General features: G+C 33.8%; 1 protein-coding gene across 6 annotated transcripts; it reads right to left on the minus strand.

Moving 5' to 3' along the window:
- CycE (cyclin E) lies at positions 1-27915 on the minus strand. Of its 6 annotated transcripts, none has more exons than XM_075295295.1 (6): positions 27313-27915; positions 20110-20211; positions 12548-12941; positions 5306-6681; positions 2740-2965; positions 1-2657 (listed from the first exon to the last, which is right to left on the minus strand). In XM_075295295.1, the coding sequence occupies exons 2-6, from the start codon at positions 20124-20126 to the stop codon at positions 2442-2444; spliced, it is 2229 nt and encodes a 742-aa protein (XP_075151410.1). In that variant the 5' UTR covers positions 20127-20211; positions 27313-27915; the 3' UTR covers positions 1-2441. The 6 variants fall into 6 exon arrangements, with proteins under 6 accessions (XP_075151410.1, XP_075151413.1, XP_075151416.1 ...); XM_075295298.1 differs by having other exon boundaries at positions 27791-27913; XM_075295301.1 differs by lacking the exon at positions 27313-27915 and adding an exon at positions 25497-25515.

Raw genomic sequence — 27915 nt, forward strand, 5'->3', positions numbered from 1 at the left:
TAGGTTTTCTAAATTGTAAAATTTCCAGTTTATTGGGTTTTGCTTTTTTTAACCTTAAAACAGGTTTTTATTTCCAACTTTATAATTACAGAAAATTTTTATTTTTTTAGATCTTGCTGCATTCTCTTTTTGTCTTCATATCTTGGAAAATGCTATTTTTTAGTAATTTTTCTAAAAGGGCTTACATAAGACTAAGGCTAAAAATTTGCTGTGCAAATTATGGCGAAGTATTATAAGTATATAAGATACAATTTGTTGGTTTTATGAAAAATGAAAATTACGACGCTTTTTGTGTTACAGCCATTTGAGGAGAAATGATATAAATTGTCCAAGTCAGGCTTTTTTGCGACTTTATCTAAAATTTAAGTCTTGTGTCCTTCCCCTAATATAAATAAAAATAAGAACTAATAAGATATGAATGAATAAGAAATTCCAACTTCTGAAAGTCCTCTAATAAGGAGAAGTACTGAGATCATTGGAGAAATTACACTACTTTACACTGAAAATGTACACATTATGAGAGTCGACTTTTATTTTGATCTCTGAATTCGAAAAAAAAAATGTTTAAAAATTTTTTATGGGACAGTTTTTGAGATATTTCGGGTTTTTTAGTTTTTCGCTCGTTTTTCACTAAACAAATTATATCTCGAGTTATAATTGAATATGTGTATAATTGGATATGTGATAAGTTAAGTGGTTCAAAATATATCGATGCGAAAAAGCCAAATCGGACATTTGTAACTCGAGATATAATTTGTTTAGTGAAAAAAGAGCGAAGAACTAAAAATAACGGGATATTTCAAAAACTATTCCATAAAAAATTTTTAAATTTTTCGAAGTCAGCAGATCAAAATACATAAGAAAAGTTGCCTTTCATCAAGTGTACATGATTTTTTTTGTAAACTAGTTTTATCTAAAGGAATGTCGCAGTATGATTTAATTTCACTTATTTCTTGAAAACCAAGCCGCCAGGCAATGTACCGCCTTTTTTAGCAGTCGGTATTTCTCCAAGTCGTTATTTTTTTTTTTTTTTTCATCCTTTTTCATTCAGTAACTGGAAAGTCTTACTGTTAGTATAGTTAATAATGAAAATAAAACAATATTTTTGATAAAAAAAGAAAAATAAAACAAAATTTGTATGAATGACAAAAGTTAGTGGTTTTAGTTTCTACCTATGTTTGCCCTCAACTTATATAATTAATGTTATTGTTTTAGTAGAAAAAAACTATGTAACCATATGTATCATGTTAGTACGGTTAATAATTATAACTAAAAAAATATTTGTAAAATTACAAATAAAAATAATTCATTTGGAAAATGATTAAAAAATAAAACTAGAAAATTTGTTTGGCACAAGACTTGCAAGTTCTAGAAAAAAAACATTTCGAAATATATTTAACAACGCAACTGTTTCCTCCTGCATAAGGTCTTTACAATAGTTCCAACTTAATTAGCCTATATACACAACGTTGGGATTTAGATTAGTTTTATTTTTATTAGGAAGGCAATGAAAAACTTTTACATATCATTAAAAATGTAAAAAGGATTATTTAATATGAATTCCTATGAAAATGCAGAGAAGCATGGGTGATATTACACGCCACTAAATTAAAAAATTATCGTAGAGTCCGAACAAAAATAGAATTAGTTCACATTTATAACTCCAACTATCTGTAGCTAAAAATGTATATTGTTGAAGCAGAAAATAACATATTTAATTATCAGGCCAATAACTTCGGGAAATTACTACCATATTTCAATTAACGTAAAAGTTTAATATACCAAAGTCAAACATTATAATTGCATATATTTTTACTAATTGGAGTAAAGGAATCGATAGATATTTAAACCTAATATGACTTTTGATATACATATACCTTCCACGCAAAGAAATTTGTATTTTTCTATTCAATCGAACGGTTCGTTATAATAACAAACTGCTAGGTATGCTAATGAGAATGATATATGGTTAAAAACAGATTGACTATGGATAGTGTTTTTTATGAGGTTTAAATATTAAACTGCAGTCTTATGATATAATGATTATGGAATAACTTTTTGTAGGAATAGGTTATATAATGTACCAGTTGGCCCTAAAGAAACTTTTTACAGTATTAATAAATATAAACTAAATATAATTAAACTAATCTTAAGTAATAGAAAACAGTTACTATATATGATGATTTAATTTATGTGTGTATCTAAAAATAATTTAATAATAAATTAAATCTAACTAACAGAAGTTATTGTTGTTGGGAGGTTTGTTGTTTGCTACTTATTTTCAAACTTTTTCTTTGACGACGAAAACTTACATTCACAAGATAGTATTTGATATAAGTAAGAAGAGCATTTTAATTTTGCTGCATTTGATATCATTTAAATGCCAAATTCACCCAAGCGTAGTCCTTTTTTGTGCTCTTCGTATTTTTCTTCATCTTTTGCTAAACTCTTTTATTAGATTCTCGATCTTCATTTAGTATAACACCATGTAGATGACGACACTCTACTTCTTCATCAACACAATCCAAAGGTTTACGGCTGGATGCCGGCGGTGTTAATAAGCCATCGGGGCACATAAGGCCAGTGGCAGGAGAGGCTTCTTGTTTGATCTTACTAGCCATGGCTATCATTTGTTCCTGTAAAAGGCAAGCCCGATCCTATGAACAGCACAAAGTAAAAGTAGAAATATCATGTTAGAAAAGTGTTTCTCAATGGAATTATGTACAATGTAATACTCACAAACATTGTCATTGTGGTGGTGTGCGTTTGTATAATATGGGATTCATCTGTTACAATATTTGGACATATATGGCCCAGACCGTATTTGGTACTTATTTGTTCATTTTGTTCTAATAAATGTAAATTGTGTGATTCTTCAGAAATTACTTCAAAAAATGGTTGCATCCATTTTGCGCATGGTTGGATAGCTTTCCATTCGAGACCAGAACAACGTAGGGCAGTTTCTCTGTAAATAAATAAAAAAATATGTTATCAGGAGAGATGTACAGAAAATTACATAATATGCCTTTATTGGCTTCCTTTGTATTGATGACTGAATAAATAAATAAAAAATTAAAAATATATATAGCTTCCTTGAAATGTAGAAATTTAAATTGCATACTCCTGTAATATCAATACATTAGTTGTTTTAACAAGCAATTCTATTAACGTATCTCAGTTAGGTTCTCATTCAATTCCAACATCGTATTTCTATTTTTTACCTCATAACTTCTTTTAGGCAGAATCTTACATTTTAACAAAATATGTTTTGTAATTTGAGGCCATTGGATGGAATCGGCGATGATGACTGGATTAAACATGTCAAATATTTAGAGGCAGCTTCAAAATACAGAGCATTTCGGATAAATGAATATAATTTAATTCAACTTTAATATTTTCTGGTGGTGAACGAGGATGCGGTTTAGGGGTGAACCCTGGTAAGACGGAGTTGGTACTGTTCACCAGGAGGAGAAAGGTTATCGGGTACAAGTCTCCTGAATTCCAGGGCATAAAGTTGACGCTCTCGAAATCAGCGAGGTACCTAGGAGTTATTTTGGACTCCAGGCTGAACTGGATGGAGAATACTGCCGATCGCATTAAGAGGGCCTATGCGGCACTATACTCGTGTCAAAAATTGGTGGGGCAGAGATGGGGAATGAGGCCTTCTCTTTTTGGCTGGCTTTATACCGCGGTTGTACGACCTGTGGCCACATATGGCTGTCATGTTTGGTGGACAATCGTGAGACACCAAAATCATATATCGAGAATAAATAGGGTAAATAGGACTGCACTCATCTATATGACAGGTGCCATGAGGACTACAGCCACTGCCGCTCTGGAGGTACTGATGGGATTTATCCTACTCGATTTACACTTAAGGAAGACGGCTGAACTGACACTTCTGAGACTTAAGAGCTTGAACACGCTGGAGAGGACATCCTGCAGGCATACTGCGGATCAAAGAGGGAGGAAGGAACGGGCTGCGGAATCTATTGTAGTGAACTAGGAATAAGGTAGTCTTACACGCTGGATAGTGATAGCAGTATTTTTCAGGCTGAGATTTCTACGATCACAAAGGCTGCTGAGTCGCTGTTGATGAGGCCGTTATTCAGAAGCGATATCAGCTTCTTCATCGACAGTCAGGCAACTATAAAGGCATTGTGCAGTGCTGACATAAGGTTTAGGGTAGTCAGCCGCTGTCGTCGAGAACTCAAGGTTTTCACTGAACAGCATAATATAACTCTGTGCTTGGTACCTGGGCACTATGGGATAATAGGAAATGAGAAAGCGGATGTGCTGGCTAAGGAGGGTGCTCGTGGAACGAACAACATCCTAGCGGACGTTTTTCCTCCACTATCTTCTTATCATTACAGGATAGGGGTTAAATATGATGAGCAATGGCGAAGACGCTGTGTCTCTTCGGATGGTTGCGAGCAAACCAAGTTGATATGGGAGGAAAAGAAACGTAGGAACTGTGAAATTTTGTTGTCGATGAACAGAGAGGAATTACGGCCATTGATTGGTATCATAACAGGACATAACACACTTGGGAAACACATGGTAAGAATATGACTTAAAGACGATGATATCTGTAGATGATGCCTGGACCCGGAAGTTACGGAGGACTCGTACACTTCCTGTGTCAGAGCCCAGCTTTATCCTTTAGAAGAAACAAGATACTGGGCTCCTTTTTCTTTCAGGCTCTCACTGATCTGCGGGAGTGCAGCTTAAGGAACATACTTGCATTCATAAGGACCTCTTGTTAGTTATTCTGAGATTTCTTTCAAAGAGAACGAGCAGGTGAAAGTTTCTAGGACAAAGCAGACCGCATCGGGAGGAGAAAGATTGAAAAATCACATCGAGGGATCACAATGGACCTATACTGGTCTAAGTGGGCATCAATTCAAGAAAATTGATGTCACCCTCTACAACCTTCACCCTCTACAACCTAACCTAACCTAATATTTTCTGGAATTATGGCAGGCGGTCACTCTCGACTCATTGTCATTACACATACATTTTTTTAGATTTTATGAAATATCTTGTAAATAAAGAAATTGAATGAAAAAAATGAATTGGATTGAAAAGAAGACATTTATGTAGTAGTTTGCGGCTTTCGCAACGAAAATAACATTAATTTCCTAAATATATCAGGTTATGTTGAGGAGGATAGGTTTGCTTGAAAAGAAAAGTTAGATCGTCTCATGTCGACAAACATATACCAGTAAAAATCGATTAGTAAATTTCAAAAATCAATTATGTGTTAAAAGCGCAAATTCATTTATTTATTTTTGCATTCGCTTACCTGTTAAAAGTGTGTGAAATAGCGGCTGCTGCAATCACTGAATATGGAAAATTTCCAACACCCACATCTAATGAACATAGATCTAGCAATTGGGCCGTCTGTACAAATTCCATACCAGAAAATTGGGGGTAGATAAATGCATCGTCAACTTCCGATGGGCGGACTAATCTATTTGCAATATCACTTGAATAACAGGAAGAAGGGGGAATTGTTGCAGGTCCAGTTGTTATATGATGTTTATTACTCCTTCTCTGGGAGGTTTGAAACGAGGCAGGTGTACGGTTATTAACATTTAATTGCATATATACGCCCAACCATCCTATTGCGGTAACTGGGCTAATATTCCATTCTAAGGCTTGCAATAATAAAATTTCATGCTGTAGGATATCGGACTCTTGGCAAGCACCATCGGTTACATATGCGAATTCACCAATTTTCGGTGGATATATTTCCTCTACTTTCGCTGCAACGAAGAGACAAGTGATGCCTATCAACTGAAGATGAGTTTTTTGGACATTTTTTTGAGCACTCAAATAACGATCCAGATAATCCACAGCTAAATAGTAGGTTTCTCTATGTAGTTTATATACCTCGCATACCTCAATCAACCAGTCGAGGAGAATGGCCCGCATTCGTGGTTGTAAACCGGGATGATGATCCAACATCGATGGATTTCGTAAACATGAGGCTTGTTCATCCTTTTTGCACATTAACTGCCAAACATCTTGAGCGTTAGCCCAGGATAGCGCTGGCAATGGACACTGCCTTGGTGGTTCTGGATCTGCTGCGGGTGTCATACAATCATAGTGGCTAGAAAGATAATCTTCGAATGATTTTACTTTAGGTTGCTTTTGTGATGATTTGGGCTCTATCGTGACAGATGACGACAGCGACTTTGAGGTAGATAACCGCTGACCTGGCGTACGCTCACCATGATGAACATCATCATCCACGCATGGCACTGCAAATCCAGGATTGTAAATTTGTGTTGGTTTTTTAGATGCTGTAGAACAATTTGAACTAATGTCGTCCACATCATCGTCATCTGTGATTTGGTCTTCATCGTCCTCATCTTCGTCATCAATATCTTGTACATCACAATGATCTCCTCCATGACCTTGCAAATCATCTTCATGTGGCTCTTCTAAATCGGGCCTTAAACTGCTGGGACTATCTGGTATATCATCATGGGTAACTTCGTAATCGGTGGCCGTTGATAAACATTCTGAGGAACTACGAGTATCTATTTCATTTACTAATGTTTCGTCAACAGGTGACGGATATACTGAAGAAACAACTGAACCAGCATCACTTTGATATAATGAAGACAATCGCTGTTGTCGCTTGGCTGAAGGTTCAAACCCTAATTCGGGATCCTGAAAATACATAACAAACAATTATGTATAAACCATATTTTAAAAACACGACTATATTGTTTTTTGAGACTTCATTAAATTTTATTTAAATAGTGTGTCATTAAATTAGTAAACCAATGTTTGTAATAAGCTACAGGAAAAAAATTAAATTTTTTCATGATTTTCTTTACTGAGAAAGGGTAAGTATTAAAGTCATCATATTTTATGTAAAATTTCAATGTAGTTTTTTATATTATTATACACTTATTTTATGGTTGAACTAAACACCATAAATTGTTTTCCATGATTTTCTCCCATTTTCATTCTCAATTTCATACATACGTATTATAGAAAATAATTATATTTCGATTTATGGAGAGATATAGGCAATGAATTATTTTATTTTTTTAACCATAGCAAGTTTGTGGAGTTTAAAAACAATCACAAACACTAGTTTATAAAAGATTTTGTTGCACTAACACATACATAGAGAAGGTAAATAGTAAAATAATATGTTTTCCTTTACCATTTCAATAACTTTTCTTTTGCGCTCGCACTTCATAATAACATATAGTTTTAAAATTATTCCAGCACAAACAACTTATGAAACACGTTAATAAAATATTTTATAGATTATAACAATTGGAATTGGAAACAAATTGTTGTCTAATCAAAACTCTTCATAAAGTACAGCAATTATTAGTTGTAGCTTCAAGTAGGACTTTAGATTTTTTATATATTGCACTCTTCAAACAACAATTTTTTATCTTTGGTATTATTTTTAACTAGTTCTTTGTTTGCCTTTACATCACTCAGTTAAGGAATGTTTTGAGATCCTCTATGGCTTAATGTACGACTCTTTCTAATGCGCGTGCGTGTTGACGCATTGACTTTTCCTGTGAAACTGAATGCAAACGTGTGAGCAACCCCGCCGCATCCTCAAAAAGTAACGATTATATAAGGGTAGTTTAAACTCAGATCTGGGCTACACACATAGGTGGTTAAAAGGATATGAATGTCTTGTGCATTATTTCGTACAAATAAAAGAAACAATAATCCACCCTTAAGAATACGGCCATTGTGAAATTCAGACGAAGGATACGAAAAAACTATCGTAAGGAAAATACCAATAATCCATAAGATAGATGTATTTTCTATTATCGTTACAGGCAAAATGCAAAAAAATCCTGCATATGCATCTCTTCTCACACACAAACAGAAAAGGGTCTTCAAAAGTATAGAATAATAAAAGAGAAAAGATCAGTTATCCTTTAAACAACTTAAAAGATGTCCGTCCTTTTAAACACCCAGGTAAACGGAAGAAAGGACATAGAAACTAAGACAATCGAAATCACGGTCACTCTTGCTACCTAAGAGCTTGATAGAATGTGGACTGAAATTTATCTTAAATATGTACATAGTTTGTGATGCAGCAAAGAAAACATGAAGTGGTGGTTAATACAAGCAAGGTCAATGGAATACATAGATATCTTTAATAATTCTTCAGTTATAATTTGCTTTTTATAAGAACCCTATACATGGATTATATTCCTTAGAACATAGATAAGTACAGATACTTTAATTGATCGTCAGCGAATACATGCATATTTTATGGGCTTTCAATCCCAGTTATTATATAAAAACGGAGAGTTCGCGATAACTGTAAACATTAAATATTACTGTGAATAATATCGTAAGGCAAATATTCATTTGAATTCTATTCTATTATATGATATTCTATACCAATTTGACATATTATGATTTATAAAAGGGGTGACATCAAGGTGTCACTATATATAAAAGAAAAAATTTAATGAAAGTTCAAAACTAACATTAAAAAATGTTAAATTACGCATTTTTCGCTTGTAATATAAGACATTAGGGAACATTTTGGGTATTTGAATTTTTTAATAGCCCATACACATTAAGCTCAAAATCTACTAAAAGTAGATTTGAAATGTTTTTTATAAGGCAAATGACATTTAAAATCTGCGCAAAGTGGGTCTTGGAAGTATAATGTGAATGACGGATAGGGCTCAAAATCTACTAAAAGTAGATTTGAAATCCTTTTTTTATAAGGCATATGACATTTGAAATCTGGGTAAAATGAATTTTGGAAGTGTAATGTGAATGAGATATAAAGTATTACCGCTTCTACATGAGATTCAAAGTGTTATCTCCAACTATTTGGACAGCTATCCTCAAATGGACGAGAAATTATATTGTTTTGACGAATGGTTTGATCAAAAACTACAAAATCGATTTTTGAATGTTTCTCAATTTGAATAAGCCGAATTCGAGTTATTCAATCACCGACTCCCCCCTTTCAGTTAAAAAAAGCAACCCAAACATTGTTATTGTCAATCAATTAGTCAATTTTACCAAAGGAAAAATAGGCAACTTGATAAATTGGTGCAGTTAAACATAGATTGTTGTGTGATCAATATTAAGAATTCTAATCAACAATTTGGATAAACCATTATTGTATAAACATTTTCCTCGTCTGAAGCCAATGATCACTAATTCCCCTAGTAAAGATAAAGTTCACATTATCTAAAAATTATCGAAACTCCACTTACTTGATTTTTTGATCTTCATACTCGGCTTAACGAATTTCCATGATTTTTTACTTCGGCTGAGATCGAACCCGATCTCCGAAACCGACATATCGATTCTCGATATTGGTGAAAAAAAATTAAAAATATAAACATTTTATTAAAGTCAATCTGATTTTTGTGTGTTTCCAGCTCTCGTAGTATATTTGACGATATCTGGACAGATAATGTTGTGTTTCGTGATATATTTGATGAATCACTCTCTTTATTTTAATTTAGTTTCTAAAGCTAACTTTCCATAAATTCATTAATTATAAATATGTTGAATGAGTCCCACATATCTATATATTTCCTACGAACATCTCTGAATATGTTCTTATATGACAGAAGCCCAAAATAATAAATTCCCCGTAAGTTTTAACGTAAATTTAAATAATAGCCTTTCAAATTGAAAATAATTTTAATTTTTAGGAATGTAATAATATAAGGCATTCGATTTTCTTGTTTTTTTCTCTTCGTGTACATTTTAGGACATAGTGAACTCCTTAAATATCATAGTATACCGTTTAACTGAAAGGATAATTCTAACAATTTTGGCGGCTGTAACTAACTAATGAAGTGCTAGATCTATATTTAACGCCTTATTAACAACAGAGCATCCGTTGTATTTCTGGACCATATGGTAAACGCTTAGAATTGTGGATATCCCAAAAAATCATATTCTTTAAGTGACCTTAAATACATAAGTGAGCCATTTTATAGTGCTTTGAACTGGACGGACAATTGCACGGCATTTTAAACATAAGTTTTTATAGATTAGAAAAACTATATGAAATGTTGATATTCTTATACTCAACACAGTTATAAAACGTAAGGAATGTATAGGGAAATTTCCAATATTTTTTGTTCCGTTGTTAGTCCTCACAGAGCAGTTGTTGACATATGCGTATGAGAAGCGCCAGTCAAAAGAAAATTGAATCAAAAGATGCATTGCTAAGAAATGTTGGCACTGTAGTTTCTGGGTAATTTCTAACATCACTATGAAGTTTCTTTAAGTGACAACGTTTTGTATCCGAGTTTGTGTATGCGTTGTTGCATAAGCGTCAGGACACCTTTCAATTTTGATTGTTCCTAACAAAACATAACACACACAAGAACGCATTTGTGGTGGTTTCTTTTGTGGCTGAATTTTTTCAAATTCTCCTTATCACAATAAATACTGCCACTGCTGAGGTATGCATTAGAAAACTATTGTCTAAAACTTCTTAGGGAACTCCAGGTGTAAATGACAATGTGAGACTATGTGCTGCTTTATCATGTATCAAACGGCTTTTTATATTTATTGCAACTGCTGCTTATTGTCCTACATACAGTACTATTATTATTTCTTTTTTGGTGACAGATTGTCATGGAATTCGCTCGAACCAAAAACCTTTACTTTCATTGGCAGACAAAACGAATTACGAACTAATCATTTATTTAAAACTCATATTTTTATATTAATGTTATTTATAAAATAACAATTATTAAATCTTTTCTTAAAAAAGGAAATATTCTATGTTTTAATTTTTAACACAGTTATAGTTAACCAAAAGAAGATATTTCTATTTTCCTTTCTGTTAATTGGCAGTTTAAGCCTAACGGAGCTATACGAAAATAGCCGAAAATGGTACCAGCGTTCGTTAGTTATAAATTGAAAACAGCTAAGTGGCAGTTGCATAATTTATCATTTGGAACTAAAATTGTTCAAATTGAGAAAGCTCAAACTTGTTAATGAAAGGTTGAAACGCGTAGATTATAACATTATTACCACAGGTGGTGAACTTTTCTGTTGTTGTAACAGCTTCTCTCCTATCAATTATTTAGCTCAAGTATCAAGTACTAACTTCTAACAACAGAGTCTGTAGGACTTGTAACATTGACACCAATATTACTAAGATTAACCTACCGCTGAGAAACTTTTTTCTAACAAATACTCACGTTTGGCCCTTGAGGAACCTATTATTTTTTATTTAATATTTTTTTAAAGAAATATTAAAATAGCATCTGAATTATAGCTATTCAAAAAGCCAATATATTTTGGAAATAGCTTTTAATGCTTTAAGATATACTTTAATATATTCAAAATAAATATTATTATATTAAACCTTATTTTTATTGTTTTATAAGGGGTTTCATTAATATATTATATAAGCGTATCTATGTGCCGAATTCCTAAACAAAAATGCCAAATGGACTGCAAAGAAAATATCAACACATAAGAAAAAATAACTCCACATAAAAAGTAGACATATGTTGGTGTATGGAGTTTGTATTTCTCATTGTGTGATGCAATTTGGTTAAGAAAAATAGAGGCATTCAAAAAGCAGAATAAACAATATGGGCATAGCTTGCCCGAACACCTTCATCAAAGACAAACAGTCAACTATTAGTATTGGAGAGAGGGTTGATTTCTTTTCCCCTACTTCTCGTTTTAACATTTTTCCGTAACACACGTTATGTTATAAAAGCTGATCTTCGGAAATAGTAAGAAATTGAATATAAAAAAGTCGTTATAAAAAGATCTTAGCAAGGATATTATAGGGGATGGTTTTGACAAAAAATGAAAACAATTAGGTAGTTTTGTATATAGGGCACTAAATTACGTTAAATTTTCTTTGTTGTAACAAAGAAAAGAAGGCGACGAAGAAGGACACAACACACATCATCAACATCTATGTAAATTTAACGAACGTGCCACACTAAATCGACATAAAGAAGTTAGTCATCGGAATATACAAATAGTTATGGACTGTAGATAGGTGGTCATTAAAAAAAAAAGACACATTTTGCTATGATAGTTGTGAGTAGGCAAAAGACGATTCTTTTAATGAAATGGTGTTATCTTGCGTGTTAAGATCTTGGTTTATGGTAGCCCAGGAAATAGTAAAAACAAATGTCCCACATTAGGAACGACACGAAGGACTTGACAAAAAAGTTTTCGTATATTATCTAATTATATATTCATTGTAACGACATTTTTTGAAATTCTCTTAGAAGAAATTGCATAACGCAGATGTCGTTTTTATAAAAAGGATGATACAAGAAGAAGAAAAGCATGATACAATAGTAAGGAAAATACATGGATGAATACAATGTCGTAAAGGCTCAAATGGCATATGTATAATTATAAATTTATGCAAATGTTAAATTTAAAATATCCCCTGGTTTGTTGCATAAATAGTTGCAAGTAGAGTTCATTCGGTTATGTTACAGGATAAAAAAAGAAGAGGCTTAGACTGTACAACATTGTATTTGGTTCTTTAAAAAATCTGAAGATTTCATTCACTTACCCGATCATCTAGACTTGTGGATGAACGACGTTTGCGTTTTGCGTTATTACTATTATTATTATGACTAGATGAAGAAAGTTTCGAAACAGTTACTAAAGATCTTGGCGAACAAGACGAAGATGCTGATATATGTGAAGCAGAGCTATTACTTTTGCTATTACTGCTATTTGTGATGGAGAGGAACACATCCTCCATAGCTACATTAACAATTGTCTTTGCAGACGATGATGGACATGAGGCGCCACCAATCGAGGATGTATTTGTGGGGAAAGGCGATAGTGATGACGAAGATGTACAATATTCCAAATTGTAGGAGGCACCGTTATTACTTGATGAGTCATGAGATTTGTGACTGCTATTGCTATGTTGGCTGCTGGTACTGCTGCTACTGCGGCTGAAATATAAGAAAAAAAGAAACTAAAATGAGAAAAAATACCCACAAATGATCCTGCAAACTAAAGATCGTATTGCTAATGTGAAGGATTTATATGCAAAGAAAATTGATACACTCGTACAAATAGGGGCAGTCTTGGTCTCCGAACGCGTGAATGCACGAAATTACAATGAAAATTACTATGAACATACAGATTGGCCTCGTACATAAGCCTTTGTCTTCAATTATTTCCATATCATGGGAAATGCTTCAATACGAATAAAACCCACACATAATATTTCATTAAAATTGCAAATATTTCATTGAAAATGCTTCAATACGAATAAAACCCACACATAATATTTCATTAAAATTGCTACTAAAGGCCTACACCTTTTTTTATTTATACACTCATAGAAGTCAGCTAAAAACAACAAGCGAGTAACAAATTGTATTTTTTGGTTCTAAAATTATACCCAAAATCTATTTAAGAACCAAACATAGTCTTTTGTTTATTCCTGCACTCTAATAGTCTTAAAAGCTCCTAAATGCAATCAGCAAACATTTTGTATGCTGTGTACCTTACTATGACTTCAGATTTTTTGGCGAATAGAAGAAATATTCTTTATATATTGTGTGGACTTTCAGTACCGAACTTTTTGTTTTTTTTTTAGCCAAACAAAAATCGATCTTAAAAAATAGCAGAAAATGTTAGCTGTTTAAGCTTTTTGTTTTAAGCATACTTTTGTGCTGTGTCTACCAACAAATTTTTTTGGGTATACATTATCTACAAATATAATTGGGTAAAATACAAAACAATTTATTGACAGTTTACCGAAAGAATTTATATGGTAAAATGGGCTTGAAGATTTCTTTTCTCTTTTTTGTATATGGGTCGAGTGTAGGTAGAAATATTGCGTTTATTGTGCGAAATAAATATACACATTAAACCTTAAAATTTTTAAAGAACCCTCGAGGAAAGAATGTTGATATTCACCATTACATAAAATATCAGTACTCTTGACATTAACATTTCAAATTGGGCATTAATGGTAAATATGGACAAAGGTCATGTATAGAACAAGGAAAATAATTTAGTTCCCAGTCAAAAAGATTAATGGTAAATTCCATTATATTAAAATTATTTTTTTCAGAAAGTTTTTGAAAGTTCCTGGGATGTTTTTCATTGGATGAAAATCATGTGGTGGTCTAAATGAAGCTTATGTTTGTATTTTTAGAACCGTTTACATCAATCTTACTTTAGACGATGCAGATATTAAAATTGAATTATAGTTTTCGTGAATGTCTTCTTTTTGCTATAATTGTGTATGGTCTCCAATAATGCAAATATTTTTTCTCCGGTTAACTTTAACTGGAAAATGTTCACCGGTTAAATCCATAACTGGCATATGGAATATATAGGTAAGATGATTAAAAATTAAAAAAATTCCTTCGCGTTTTTAATTGACTTAGTCTTCCGAGTTTGATTAAAAACTTAAATGTACAATTAATTTATTAATGGAAAAAATTTTCAACTTTTTTAATTGGAAATATTTTGGTGATATTTCTGTGATACAAGTCAGTTTAAACGTTTTACAAGGTTGACCCAAAAATTTCTCTAGGACTAATGGAGGGTTTATCTTTAGGTTAGGTTAGGTATAGTGACAGCCCGATATGTCAGGCTCACTTAGACCGAGCCTGACATACCGATTCTATGTTACCCTCAATGACAAGGGACCTCCTTTTAAAAGCTGAGTCCGGACGGCGCTCCACATTGCAGTGACACCACTTAGAGAAGCTTTGAAACAGCCAGAAATGTCACCAGCATTACTAAGTTGTGATAATCCACCGCTGAAAAACTTTTTTGTGGGCGTGTAGGTTTTGGTGGAAAAACTTCGAGATTAAGAAGATTATTGACAATAAAAAAGACAACAAAGTTTGGCATAAATATACCGACAACCAAACAACTCTAGATTATTAAGATCAATATATTTTTAACAGGTTGGCTGATAAGTCCCCGGTCTAACAAAGAAAAACACAATTTTTGTTGCCAAAATTCGTTTTTGTTATTCAACATAGTTCCCTTCAAGAGCGATACAACGATTATAACGTAGTACTCCTTCGGTAGTACTCCTTCGGTTTTGGCTCAAAATAGGCCTCAGTTTCGGCGATCACCTCTTCATTGCAGCCAATTTTTCCCCTGCGAGCATCCTTTTGAGGTCTGAGAACAAGAAAAAGTCACTGGGGCCAGATCTGGAGAATACGGTGGGTGGGGAAGCAATTCGAAGCCCAATTAATGCAGTTTTGCCATCGTTCTCAATGACTTGTGGCCCGGTGCGTTGTCTTGGTGGAACAACACTTTTTTCTTCTTCATATGGGGCCGTTTTGCCGCGATTTCGACCTTCAAACGCTCCAATAACGCCATATAATAGTCAATGTTGATGGTTTTTCCCTTCTCAAGATAATCGATAAAAGTTATTCCATGCGCATCCCAAAAAACAGAGGCCATTACTTTGCCAGCGGACTTTTGAGTCTTTCTACGCTTCGGAGACGGTTCACCGGTCGCTGTCCACTCAACCGACTGTCGATTGGACTCAGGAATGCAGTGATGGAGCCATGTTTCATCCATTGTCACATATCGACGGAAAAACTCGGGTGTATTACGAGTTAACCGCTGCAAACACCGCTCAGAATCATCAACACGTTGTTGTTTTTGGTCAAATGTGAGCTCGCGCGGCACCCATTTTGCACAGAGCTTCCGTATATCCAAATATTGATCAATGATATGACCAACATGTTCCCTTGATATCTTTAAGGCCTCTGTTATCTCGATCAACTTCATTTTACGGTCATTCAAAATCATTTTGTGGATTTTTTTGATGTTTTCGTCGGTAACCACCTCTTTCGGGCGTCCACTGCGTTCATCGTCCTCCGTGCTCATTTCACCACGCTTGAATTTTGCATACGAATCAATTATTGTTGATTTCCCTGGGGCAGAGTCCGGAAACTCATTATCAAGCCAAGTTTTTGCTTCCACCGTATTTTTTCCCTTCAGAAAAAGGAATTTCAAAACACGAAATTCCTTTTTTTTCCATTTTTTCACAATAACAAAAGTTGATTCACAAAAGACGCTCTATCTCACAAATAGACGTCAAATTTTGACACGAATCATTTGAAGGTTGGTACTATATAAAAATAATATGCATTTAATACTAGCGACGCCATCTATGTGTCAGACCGGGGACTTATCAGCCAACCTGTTATTACAACGATTGCCCCAATATAATAAAATAATAAAGCATTGATTAAACAATGGAAATTTGCTATTTTTAGAGTTGCATTTGACAACTCAAAATTACTGTTCGGAGCTATTCATTGCACTTCGATTAAAATGTACCAATTTCGGCTGAATATATGCATTCTGTTTATCATCGTTATGTTTGGACAGAAATGGGATATATGTATGTATGTACATACAACGTTATTAAATAACATGTTCATTAAACCTTTGTATTGGTGAGAGGGGGTGTTCAACCACATATTACCTTCAATTAGTTTGATAACCATAATTATGATAATGCAATATGAGAACGGTATATTAACATGACTTCGCAAAACAAGCCCAAAATATCTAAACCAGCAGTTGCTAAATAGTTTGAACACATGGGGAAGGATTATGAAGGACACATACGACAAAATGGTAAAATAGCTGTCATATGTGACATATTGTCCTTCCGATGAAATAATCAAAAGTGCATTTCAAAATGTGAGGACGAATGACTTCACTTTAATAAAAAAAAATATTGAAAGGAATAGTGGAGGGCGTGAGGCGACTGCACATTGTAAAAACATAATTGTCAATGCAAACATGCCAGCTTTATCCAATATTTTTTGTGGAATGGCTATAAGTGTGTAAAGGCATGTTTGGTTACACATAAAGTAATTACCATTACATTGCATATACAAGAATGCATCATTTTTTATTTTGCGTTAGAGTAATTATATTTGGGTCTAAACCAAAAAAGTGTGTGTGAAGGTATCCTATAGAAATACCATTATTCACACAAATATCGTAATTTTTGTTTCCAAAGCTATGAATGTAAAGCTATTTTGCGAAATTACACTACACATATGTTGGGTGTTTCATGGGAAATGACCCTGCATTCTGCTAATATTAGGGGATAGTTATACACATTTAGTTAGAAGGACATTTTTACCAATTTTTTGATGGGCGTCCACAACAAAAAAAGGAAACAGTATAGATGATCTTTTGGTTAGGAATACTATGATAGTATAAGATATAATTACTATAAGAATGAAGTCATGCATAACATGAATAATTACTATAACAAACCACTATTAGTGGTCGCAATCATAGTTTCTTTCAAATGTGCGATACTAGGACTGTCGCATAGGATCTTAAGGTAAATGTTCAAATCCTTGAAAAAGGTTTCCAAAATAAAAGTTAAAGAATTTCGGAGATTTACTGCTAACATTGTTAATATCAATGCATCGATGTCCTACCAAATGAATAGGTGTACATACCAACAACCAATAATCAACAAATATAAAGTCTTGTTTTTTAATTTGGGGACAATGTCAATGGAGATGAGATTCGTTCCATCATTGCTATAGTCGAGACCAAACTATTATGAAATTGGTATGGACAGGTTCTGAAACTTGTCTGTTCTCATACCAAATCTAAAATATTTGTTACTGCATAAACATGGGGGCTCAGTTTGATAAATAAATAAATAAATAATAAAATAATAAATGAATGACTCTTAGACGTCTTTATAGTCATAATGTTATTTTGCCTGAAGATGTAAGATTCAGGCTTGCGCATACGTTGCTTATGCCAAACATATTGTATGACCTTGAGGTTTATACGGGCACAAATTTGGCCAATATACGGAAACTTAATACTTGTTTTCATAACATTTTGAGATTTTTTACGTTTTAGATGTATATATTTCTTCTTCTGCATTGTTAAGTATGATTTTCCGTTGTATCTTGTGAATTCTATCACGTTTTTGTAGGAATAGTCAAGTTATTCTTGAGCACATCTCCCATTTGGTACTTGAAGGGTCATACTAGGTGCGTGTGGCAAGGTTATGGAATTCGCTTCCACATAACCTGAAAATTTTTTCAATTAATCCTTCGTTATTTAAGCGCAAATTACTTTTATATTTCTCGGACATGGACTGATCTGTTTAGGACCTTCATACTGACAATCGGTTTTCTTGCTGTACCAATTTTATGTATATTATACTTAATTTTTATTAAAAGATTGTGTGCTAGTATAGGTTAATAATTAGTTTAAGTCAATTTCAGAAATGTCAACATCAAATGCCTCATGAGACAGCGAAACTTGCATCCTTTTTTCGACCTAACCTGTATTAATATAGTAAAAAACAAGTAAGGAAAGTCTAAAGTCGGGCGGGGCCGACTATATTATACCCTGCACCACTTTGTAGATCTAAATTTTCGATACAACATCACATCCGTAAAATGTGTTGGGGGCTATATATAAAGGTTTGTCCCAAATACATACATTTAAATATCACTCGATTTGGACAGCATTTGATAGACTTTTACAAAATCTATAGACTCAAAATTTAAGTTGGCTAATGCACTAGGGTGGAACACAATTTTAGTAAAAACCAGTAAGGAAAGTCTAAAGTCGTGCGGGGCCGACTATATTATACCCTGCACCACTTTGTAGATCTAAATTTTCGATACCATATCACATCCGTCAAATGTGTTGGGGGCTATATATAAAGGTTTGTCCCAAATACATACATTTAAATATCACTCGATCTGGAAGAATTGGATAGACTTCTACAAAATCTATAGACTCAAAATTTAAGTCGGCTAATGCACTAGGGTGGAACACAATGTTAGTAAAAAAATATGGGAAACGTTTAAATCTGAAGCAGTGGCGATTTTACAAGGAAAATGTTGGGAATTTGACCATTTTTGTCGAAATCAGAAAAACATATATATGGGAGCTATATCTAAATCTGAACCGATTTCAACCAAATTTGGCACGCATAGCTACAATGCTAATTCTACTCCCTGTGCAAAATTTCAACTAAATCGGAGTTAAAAATTGGCCTCTGTGGTCATATGAGTGTAAATCGGGCGAAAGCTTTATATGGGAGATATATCCAAATCTGAACCGATTTCAAGCAAATTTGGCACGCATAGTTACAACGCTAATTCTACTCCCTATGCAAAATTTCAACTAAATCGGAGCAAAAAATTGGCCTCTATGGGCAAATGAGTGTAAATCGGGCGAAAGCTATATATGGGAGCTATATCTAAATCTGAACCGATTTTGCTGATATTTTGCAAGTTTTTCGATACTCATAAAATATTCGGATGTACGGAATTTGAGGAAGATCGGTTGATATACACGCCAATTATGACCAGATCGGTGAAAAATATATATGGCAGCTATATCTAAATCTGAACCGATTTTTTCCAAAATCAATAGGGATCGTCTTTGAGCCGAAACAAGACCCTATACCAAATTTTAGGACAATCGGACTAAAACTGCGAGCTGTACTTTGCACACAAAAATACATCAACAGACAGACGGACAGACAGACGGACAGACAGACAGACGGACATCGCTAAATCGACTCAGAATTTAATTCTAAGCCGATCCGTATACTAAAAGGTTGGTCTATGATTACTCCTTCTTGGCGTTACATACAAATGCACAAACTTATTATACCCTGTACCACAGTAGTGGTGAAGCAAATTTCAAGCAAATTTGGCACGCATAGTTACAACGCTAATTCTACTCCCTATGCAAAATTTCAACTAAATCGGAGCAAAAAATTGGCCTCTGTGGGCAAATGAGTGTAAATCGGGCGAAAGCTATATATGGGAGCTATGTCTAAATCTGAACCGATTTTGCTGATATTTTAATTTTGGCAAATGATTATGATTTTTTTCTTTTTTTGTGGCAATAAACTACGATTTTCAATAAATGTTAGGATATAAAATTACCGTTTGACTTAACGAATTTTTCTAAATAGCGATCTAAAATTGAGCTTTGACTGTATATATACATTATGGGGTCTGAGACCAATATTGCGTTACAAACGGTGGAGGGTATAATAAATAATACTTATATGTAATATAATTGAATGGTAATATTGCTGCAGCTACTACTTACCTTTTATAATAATCCATAATTAAACGGCCTTAAAAAGCCGTTGTTTTATTGAAGGTTTTTTAAAATAGCTTCTATCTTCGATCAAAAGGTATATTTTTATAGCTGCAAATAAAATAGAATAGAAAAAGTATATAAATTTAAAATTTAGATTTTTTGTGCACATTTTTTACTTAATATAAGATTAAATTATTGGAAAATTCCGGCTTTAGTAGTGATATTATTTTTCTGTATTGTTAAATTGAGTATGGGGCCTCTCACTTTCGTTTGTTTGACAAGATGAACCAAATTTCCAGAACATAATAGGGATGGTCAAAACGACGAAAAGAAGAATAATGGTATATATTTCTAAAAAAAATTATCGGATCTATGTACTCTTGACCCATATATTTATTTGATACCTTTTGTATAAAATATGGTAAGGGTGTATGGCTGATTAAAATCAAAGCCAGAAAATTTCATATTTTTTTAGAATCATACTCGTATTGCCAATTTTCAATCATATGTATCCGACATCAAAACAGTCGAAAAAAATTCTACAACAAATTATTGTTTTGTTTTCTAGGATGTATCCACCTGTTATTCGTTAATTATGGTCATATACGCTGTAGGACACGTTAAGTCTTATAGAAACATGAACAATATGTTATGAATGTTGCCTATGCGGACAGGTGAATAGAATGGAGAATGAAGAGCAGCTGACATCATCTGCGTCTGTTACTAACAAAACTACCACCTGCAATAAGTAGAATTATTGATCAAATGGAATTCTCGTTTTCACTGCAGAATCAATTTTATATACCTTATTGACATTTTTACTGTTTGAATATGTATTCTGTGCTATAGGATATTTTCATATACCTCTTTTTGGATGTTAATGTGTTCACTACTTTATCAATGAAAATTACATAAATAAGTCTCTTGGAATTCCATTATTTGATAGTCTGTCTGTGACTGGGTATTTGCGTGGGGTTGAGGCGTCCACCAGTGGTGGTCCAGATGGGATTCCTGGGATAATTCTGAGGTTTTGCTCCGAATGTCTCTCTGCTCCATTGTCGATGTTATTTAATAGTTCATTGAGGTTCGCTTATTTCCCTCTAAGATGAAGGAGCTCTTTTGTCGTACCACTTCATAAGTCGGGGAGCCCCTTTGATGTCGGTAATTATAGGGCGATAGCAAAATTGAGTGCTATTCCCAAGGTTTTTGAAAAGATGGTGACTGATGTTTTGTCACATGGCATTTCTTCGATACTGGATCCCTGCCAGCATGGTTTTCGTAAGGGCCTATCAACTACTACGAACTTGGTGGAATTAACTTCTCATGTTATTAATCCGTTTGTTGTTGGGAATCAGACTCATGTTCGTATCTTGATTGCGGTACGCAGACAGGCCCCAAATGACTACCTCAGGGTAGTCATTTGGGGCCTGTCTTATTTTTGTTGTTTATAAACGATTTACCTCAGTCCGTATTTAACTCTAGGATTTTGATGTATGCTGATGACGTTAAGATATTCTCCTCGTTTGATAATTCTGGTCAGGTGCATTTATTACAAGGTGATTTGGATAGCTTTGATGATTGGTGTAGGGTAAATCTGATGGATTTGAACTTGAGGAAACGCAAGTTTATGCGATTCTTTAGGTCTAGACCTATTGATGTTCGGTATAGTATACGGGGCTCGTTATTGGAAGAGGTTGATTCTTTTGTTGATCTTGGCATTGTTATGGATCGTAGGCTTAATTTTAATGGTCATATTGATTCGATGGTGAGTAAGGCGTATGGGGTTCTAGGATTCATAAAGCGTTGGGCTAAGGAGTTTTCGGACCCTTATGTTACGAAGAGGCTTTTTACTGCCCTTGATAGACCCATTCTAGAGTATGGTTCTATCGTGTGGGATCCTCATTATGAAGTCTACATTGATAGGATAGAATCGGTTCAGAAGCAGTTCTTGTTGTTCGCTTTGAGACATCTTCATTGGAACAGTGATTTTGTTCTTCCTTCATACACTTCTAGATTGAGGCTGATTAATTTGCTTACTCTTAGGAACCGACGGACGATGTTGAGCTCCATGATGATGTATAGGTTAGTTAGTGGGGATATTCCATGCTCGGAATTGATATCTAGGATTGGGATAAATGTTCCTTTCAGGGCATGCAGGAATTACCAGTTTCTTTACATTGATTTTCAACGTTCGAATTATGCTTCTGTGAAGCCTATTCGTAGGATGTGCATTATTTTTAATTCAATCTATCATCTAGTTGACACTAACCTTAGTATTGATATGATGAAGTCTAGAATTTTAGCATATTTGGATAACTAATACATTAGTTTTATTGAATAACATAATATTTGATCTTGTGTTTTAATATATCCGGCTGATGAGTCCTTCTCTGTAGCTGGTCAAATCCCTCTGCCTCCACCCGCCATGGTCCGGATCATGGTGTGTACGCTGTCCCTACGTCATGGGGACGAGGCCCTCAAGGTAGGAAGGGGCGGGAAAGTGGGCGATGGGACCGTTCGTAAAAAAATGACATGTTTTAGCTTATTTCAATAGCCCACGATACTAAGCCTTACAAACTTTATGCAATTACAAAATTTACTTATGCAATACCCTTAAGTCTTTTATAAATATAGTACATATATATACATAACATATATACATAACAATTCATAATTACGTCTCTTCTCCATTCTGTTTGCCTCAATGACATGAGATGTTCTTTTTATAGACGGGTCCGAACGGCGTGTCACACAATGTTGAAAACACCCTAACAAACAAACACCCTACGGAATTGGTGAATCATTATACTGGTATGTCAATTATTAAAATTCCATGCATATTATTAAATTCTATACACTCCTGATAAAATATTGTTGGAACTTCACATTTACTGAAATACAATTATAAAAATTATCTAGGTACATATTTGCAATATATTAAAACACTTTTTCCTGGCGACGGGAAATTAATTAGATATAATTGTTAATCAGTCCGAATGTTCTATAAAAAATAACATCTGCAACATGTTCCTTGTCCAAGACTGGACTGGACTGTCGAAGGGCTGGTCCAATCTAAATATTTCAGGAATTGTACTTTGGAATGAGTTAGTCATGTCCAAAAGAGTAAATTTACTCCGACAATGACAAAGCCATACACTAGCGACTAGTTTGTACCGGTCCTGGAGATAAACCACCATTGATAAAATCTTGTGCTCGCCCGAAATTGGTATTGAACCCACGACCCTTTTTATGGAAGGGGGACATGCTAACCATTTAACTTGATGGGTGACATGTGAACCAAGTTGTGTTCCTACTTTCACTGTCATAAAGAAAATATACAATTTATGGGAAATCAGACCAACATTTCGAAGCGTCTTTGGTTGAGGACAATATATTCCGATGCTAAAGAATTCAAAACGAGAAATCGTTTAAAGTGATGGTAATCTACACTTCGGCTGGTCTTAAGCAATAGGAATAGCTGAATTCCACCATCAAAATATTGTATTTTCTTGTATGGAACTAGCATCTAAGATTCTCGATCGCAATTTTAAACTAAAGCACTGCATTCATTGCATTAAATTGGTTTAAGAGGAATATCCATATTTTTGATATGGAAAGTAGGTGCAAAGGCTACGAGCAAAAGCGGATAAATGCATTATGAATAATGTCAGTATATAACGAAAAGTCGAGTAATACCAGATCTCATATTTCTATTTTTGTTGTTTGTCCCTAAAGACACCATTCGAAGTATAAACACTTGAAATACATACATATGTATGTATACACATGCAGGATGAGACCTGCATTTAAGACGTGTATTTAATTCTGAGGCATATCCTTTCGTAATCGAATACCTACAGAGAATATTAATATAAGAAAATAAAGAAAAATATTGTTGTTTTTTACTAATTAACATTCCGATTTTTTTTTCCATATTCCGAAATATCGATTTATTGAATTTTTATCATTGTCAACTTTGTATTTTTTAAAATTTGGAAAAGGCAATTTTTGACTTTTTAAACAAAATGAAAAGGTCGACTTTTGCGATTACTGAACAGTCATTGCTTTCGACTTTTTGGTTAACTTACAAATGAACTCCATCATAGAAAATACAGCTATTTTCCGTATTTTTCTTACACTTTTAAATGCCCGGTATATTGGTAGGTAGTTCCCCAATCAAAATTCTGTGGTAAATAAGTAAAGTATACACATTTATGAGCAGATATACATAGGTCTAGTTTATTGTAATTCCTTGATGGTATTTAATAACAAAAAGATAAGATTGTTTGCAATCAAAGGTTAAAACTTACAACTTCCTATACCTATTTTCATATTATACTGTTAACCAAGTTAGACATAACGTTAAATTCCACTAAATAATTGATATAAATAAACACCAATTAATATTATTTAAAACAAATCAATTGCAATTCGAAGTAGTGGTTGCTGATCTTTAGTATCAATTTTTGAATTTCATATGGTCTGTTCGTCAATATACATCTATTATAAATGTAACACATCCAATATCTGTATAGCGACAAACACGTATTCCTATTATAATTTTTTTGCACGGAAAATCAATACAATAAATTATATTAGAAATAATCAAAATAACATACCACACAAGTGGGAAATCAATATAAAAGTGGCGCAAATTTTCGACAAATCTCCCCCAAAAAGCGCCAAAATAACGAAGTAAAAGTAGAAAGAAAATAAGCGAACTGTCAATAGAGCAGTGAAAGAAAGGTAAGCGCGCACAAACTGACAGCATTATAGCAGCGTCCGGCTGGTTTAGCCAACAAGTCATAATTGAATTTGAGATAACACAATTTGTTTCATAAATCACTTACTATATAAAATGCAATATCCTTTCAGCAATGATAGAGGACGCACTACTTAAATAGGCTATGTTAATAATATGTTGAGTAACACTCTGGAATTGGCTTTAAAATTCATCTTTTATCCCAGTTGTGCACAATACAATTGCGCCAAAAACCAGATGATCAAGCTCTTGTGCAGTAGCAGCAAAAACGATGCCTTCATCATCAACATGAATGTACCCAACACTGCTCTACCCGACAAAGTTGTTCATACCATTCCATCTAAAACAGCAAGACAAAAGACGATACAGTTTTTGAAATCCCTTTCATGAATACGCGATATTCCCAACCAGGACGGGAGCGGGTTTTCATACGTATTGTTCTTGTTTTCGACCCGCGCAAAATACTTAGTAGCTGCTGCAGCAGAGCTGCCGCTATTTGCTTCGACATTGTCACATACCTTTAGACGAAAGGAAATAATTGGAGGAAGAAGAAATGTATCAGACGACGGCAATAAAGATTATTCACCTCTAAATAGAGGACGTTTTATATCCTCTTTGTTCTATTTCTTACATTCGAATATTGGTAGAACCTCAATTATTTTTGTTCTTTTCAATTACTTCACCACACATGCTTGCTACTTGCTAGTTAAGAGGCAAAACTCACTCTCTTTCTCTACTCGTTTTACTTGCCCTTCACTCTACGCTATGGAATGAAGCTGTAGTGCAATAAACCAAATATCAGCTGTATTTTCATTGAGAGCCACATATCAAATACGTTACTTCAATGCCAGTGTTATCAACAGTAAAACTTTGCTGGCGTAATAAACTGCAGTGTAGTAAAGAATCAGTTTACGCCGGTGCCCTATTCGGGATTACTATATTTTAATTATACATTTGAAACACATAATTTTACGTAAGTGACGCATGACACATATCCAGCATAGCTTTGGACAAATTTTAATAAATATTTTAATTATTTGAAAAATGTGAGCACCAAATTTATCTGACTTTCTTTACGAAAGACGATCATAATACCGGCCTTTACTAAACAATTTCGTTTCGGGCTTCGCGATTACAATTAGTGATGATTGTTTTGTTTGTTATTGTTCGTTATAAGAAACAGGATATAAAACGATTTCTAAATTATACTGTTTATTTCCGCTTCAAAGACAAGATTATTTCCAGGTTAATTTTTAAAAAAATTAGTTTCAATACCTAAAAACTTATGCAATGAATACGTTGGAACTTTTAGTCTTATTACATTTTAAATAAATGTAATTGTTTTCATTTACAATTTTGCACTTTGCGTCGACAACCAATTCCTGTTTTAAATCTATGAATTTATATATATAAATGTCGAAAATTAATCGTGATCATATATATTTTTTCACATCTAAGTTAATCTTGGTGGAAACCCCGAACATAGTATCCAAATTTAATATGGAAACCCAACATATTACCGGCTTTATTTATGTATTAGTTTGTTTAAAATTATAATAAATTATAAAGATAAGATACTAACAAAGTGTTTCGGCCTAAATTTGTGGTGAACTCAACAAAAAGACCGATAGTTAGTTTTCGCTTGAAAATATTTTTAATGTTATTTTTCTTTACCAATCAATTTTAATGAAAGAAATCTTGCATATATTGGATCACTCATATTCCTTTTTATGATTTTTAAAACACTAAAATAAAATGTTTGAGATGGCATCACTGCCAACCAAACAAACACCAACAAATTTGTTTACAAAATAAACAGAAAATTGACATTTTTAGACCCAACTTACAAAGGCGATTTTACAGTGAAAATGAATTAATTCAGCGGTTTAAAACCACATTTTGAAAAGCTAGTATCCTGTAGAATCAGATTTTGAAATTAAACATAAAATCAGAAATAAGTAAATCCATAAAAAATCGATTTATATTTCGTGGTTTTGGCGCGCGCGGGCTTTTTGCGCTAGAAATAAAGAGTAAATGAGAACTTGACACTGACAGTTGAGTAGCGCGCGCACTTGATAATATGGGCGCGAGAGAGTAAAAAAACTGGATGGTCGACTCGAAGCATCGAAGCTTGCTGCATTCGGTGGGAGAATTATCCAATGTTATATGTATAAAATTGGGGGAAAAAATTGTTTCGCTGAAAAAAAGCGGCAAAAATCCAGAAATTGAAGTCGGCAGCGACGGCAGCTCCATAGACGATATAAAAATCGTGAAATGAAGCCGAAAAAAGCGATTGATGAAGAAAATAGAAATCTTTTATAAACGCAATATAAATTTCTGGATTGAATACGCAAAACGCAGCTTTGGAGATTTTTTATACATTAATCCAGGAATACTGCTTCAATTTGTTCGTGGCACAAAATGTACCAGGTCAAGAAACTACTTACCTTGGGAATTCCTAGGCAAGGCTCTTCTGTGGCTTGTCAAGATATTTTTGACAATGCTGGAAGTGAAGAATCGCGCTACTAGTACTCCTTAGATCTTTCTACTGGTGTGAAGCTGTCTTCCGTTTCAACTCGCAGTATTTTCTTTCACCATAAGATAACAGAGATAGGTGCAATTTGGTAGCTACCTTCTCCCGAAACTGTTTTTAATATGCCAAATTAATATATCCTTTGCTATTATAAACGATACAATACAAAATTCACCGAAAATTTTGTAGAATATACTTTTTTTTTAATAAACTAGCAAGGCGTGACCACGTTGCTAAAATTGCACTTGAACACCAGTCTATTCGATGGAATTTAACATTGGTTTTGTAGAGTAGTAATAAGATTTTCAGAGTTTCACTTCATGTTACGGATAACTTTGCAATAAATTCTATTTAGAACTTGAAAACGTAGTAATGTTGACAAAATTGTCCACCTTTTTTCCAACTTTTAGACCGAAATGATGACGGCAACACAAATGATGGTGGTAGTTCAATATCGTGACAGCAGCAAGAGAACAGAGCAGCAAATGCTTGCTGTGAATTCGATGGCTACATGAAA

Source organism: Haematobia irritans, chromosome 2 (assembly GCF_050003625.1).
Source record: "Haematobia irritans isolate KBUSLIRL chromosome 2, ASM5000362v1, whole genome shotgun sequence".
Classification (NCBI taxonomy): Eukaryota; Metazoa; Arthropoda; class Insecta; order Diptera; family Muscidae; genus Haematobia; species Haematobia irritans.

Bases quoted from the DNA above. Each gene is read 5' to 3' on its own strand.
- CycE (XM_075295295.1), bottom strand. The intron at 6,682-12,547 runs GTAAGTGAATGA...ATGTATTTTCAG, and splicing joins CCACAAGTCTAGATGATCGG to GATCCCGAATTAGGGTTTGA. The intron at 2,658-2,739 runs GTGAGTATTACA...TGCTGTTCATAG, and splicing joins CCACCACAATGACAATGTTT to GATCGGGCTTGCCTTTTACA.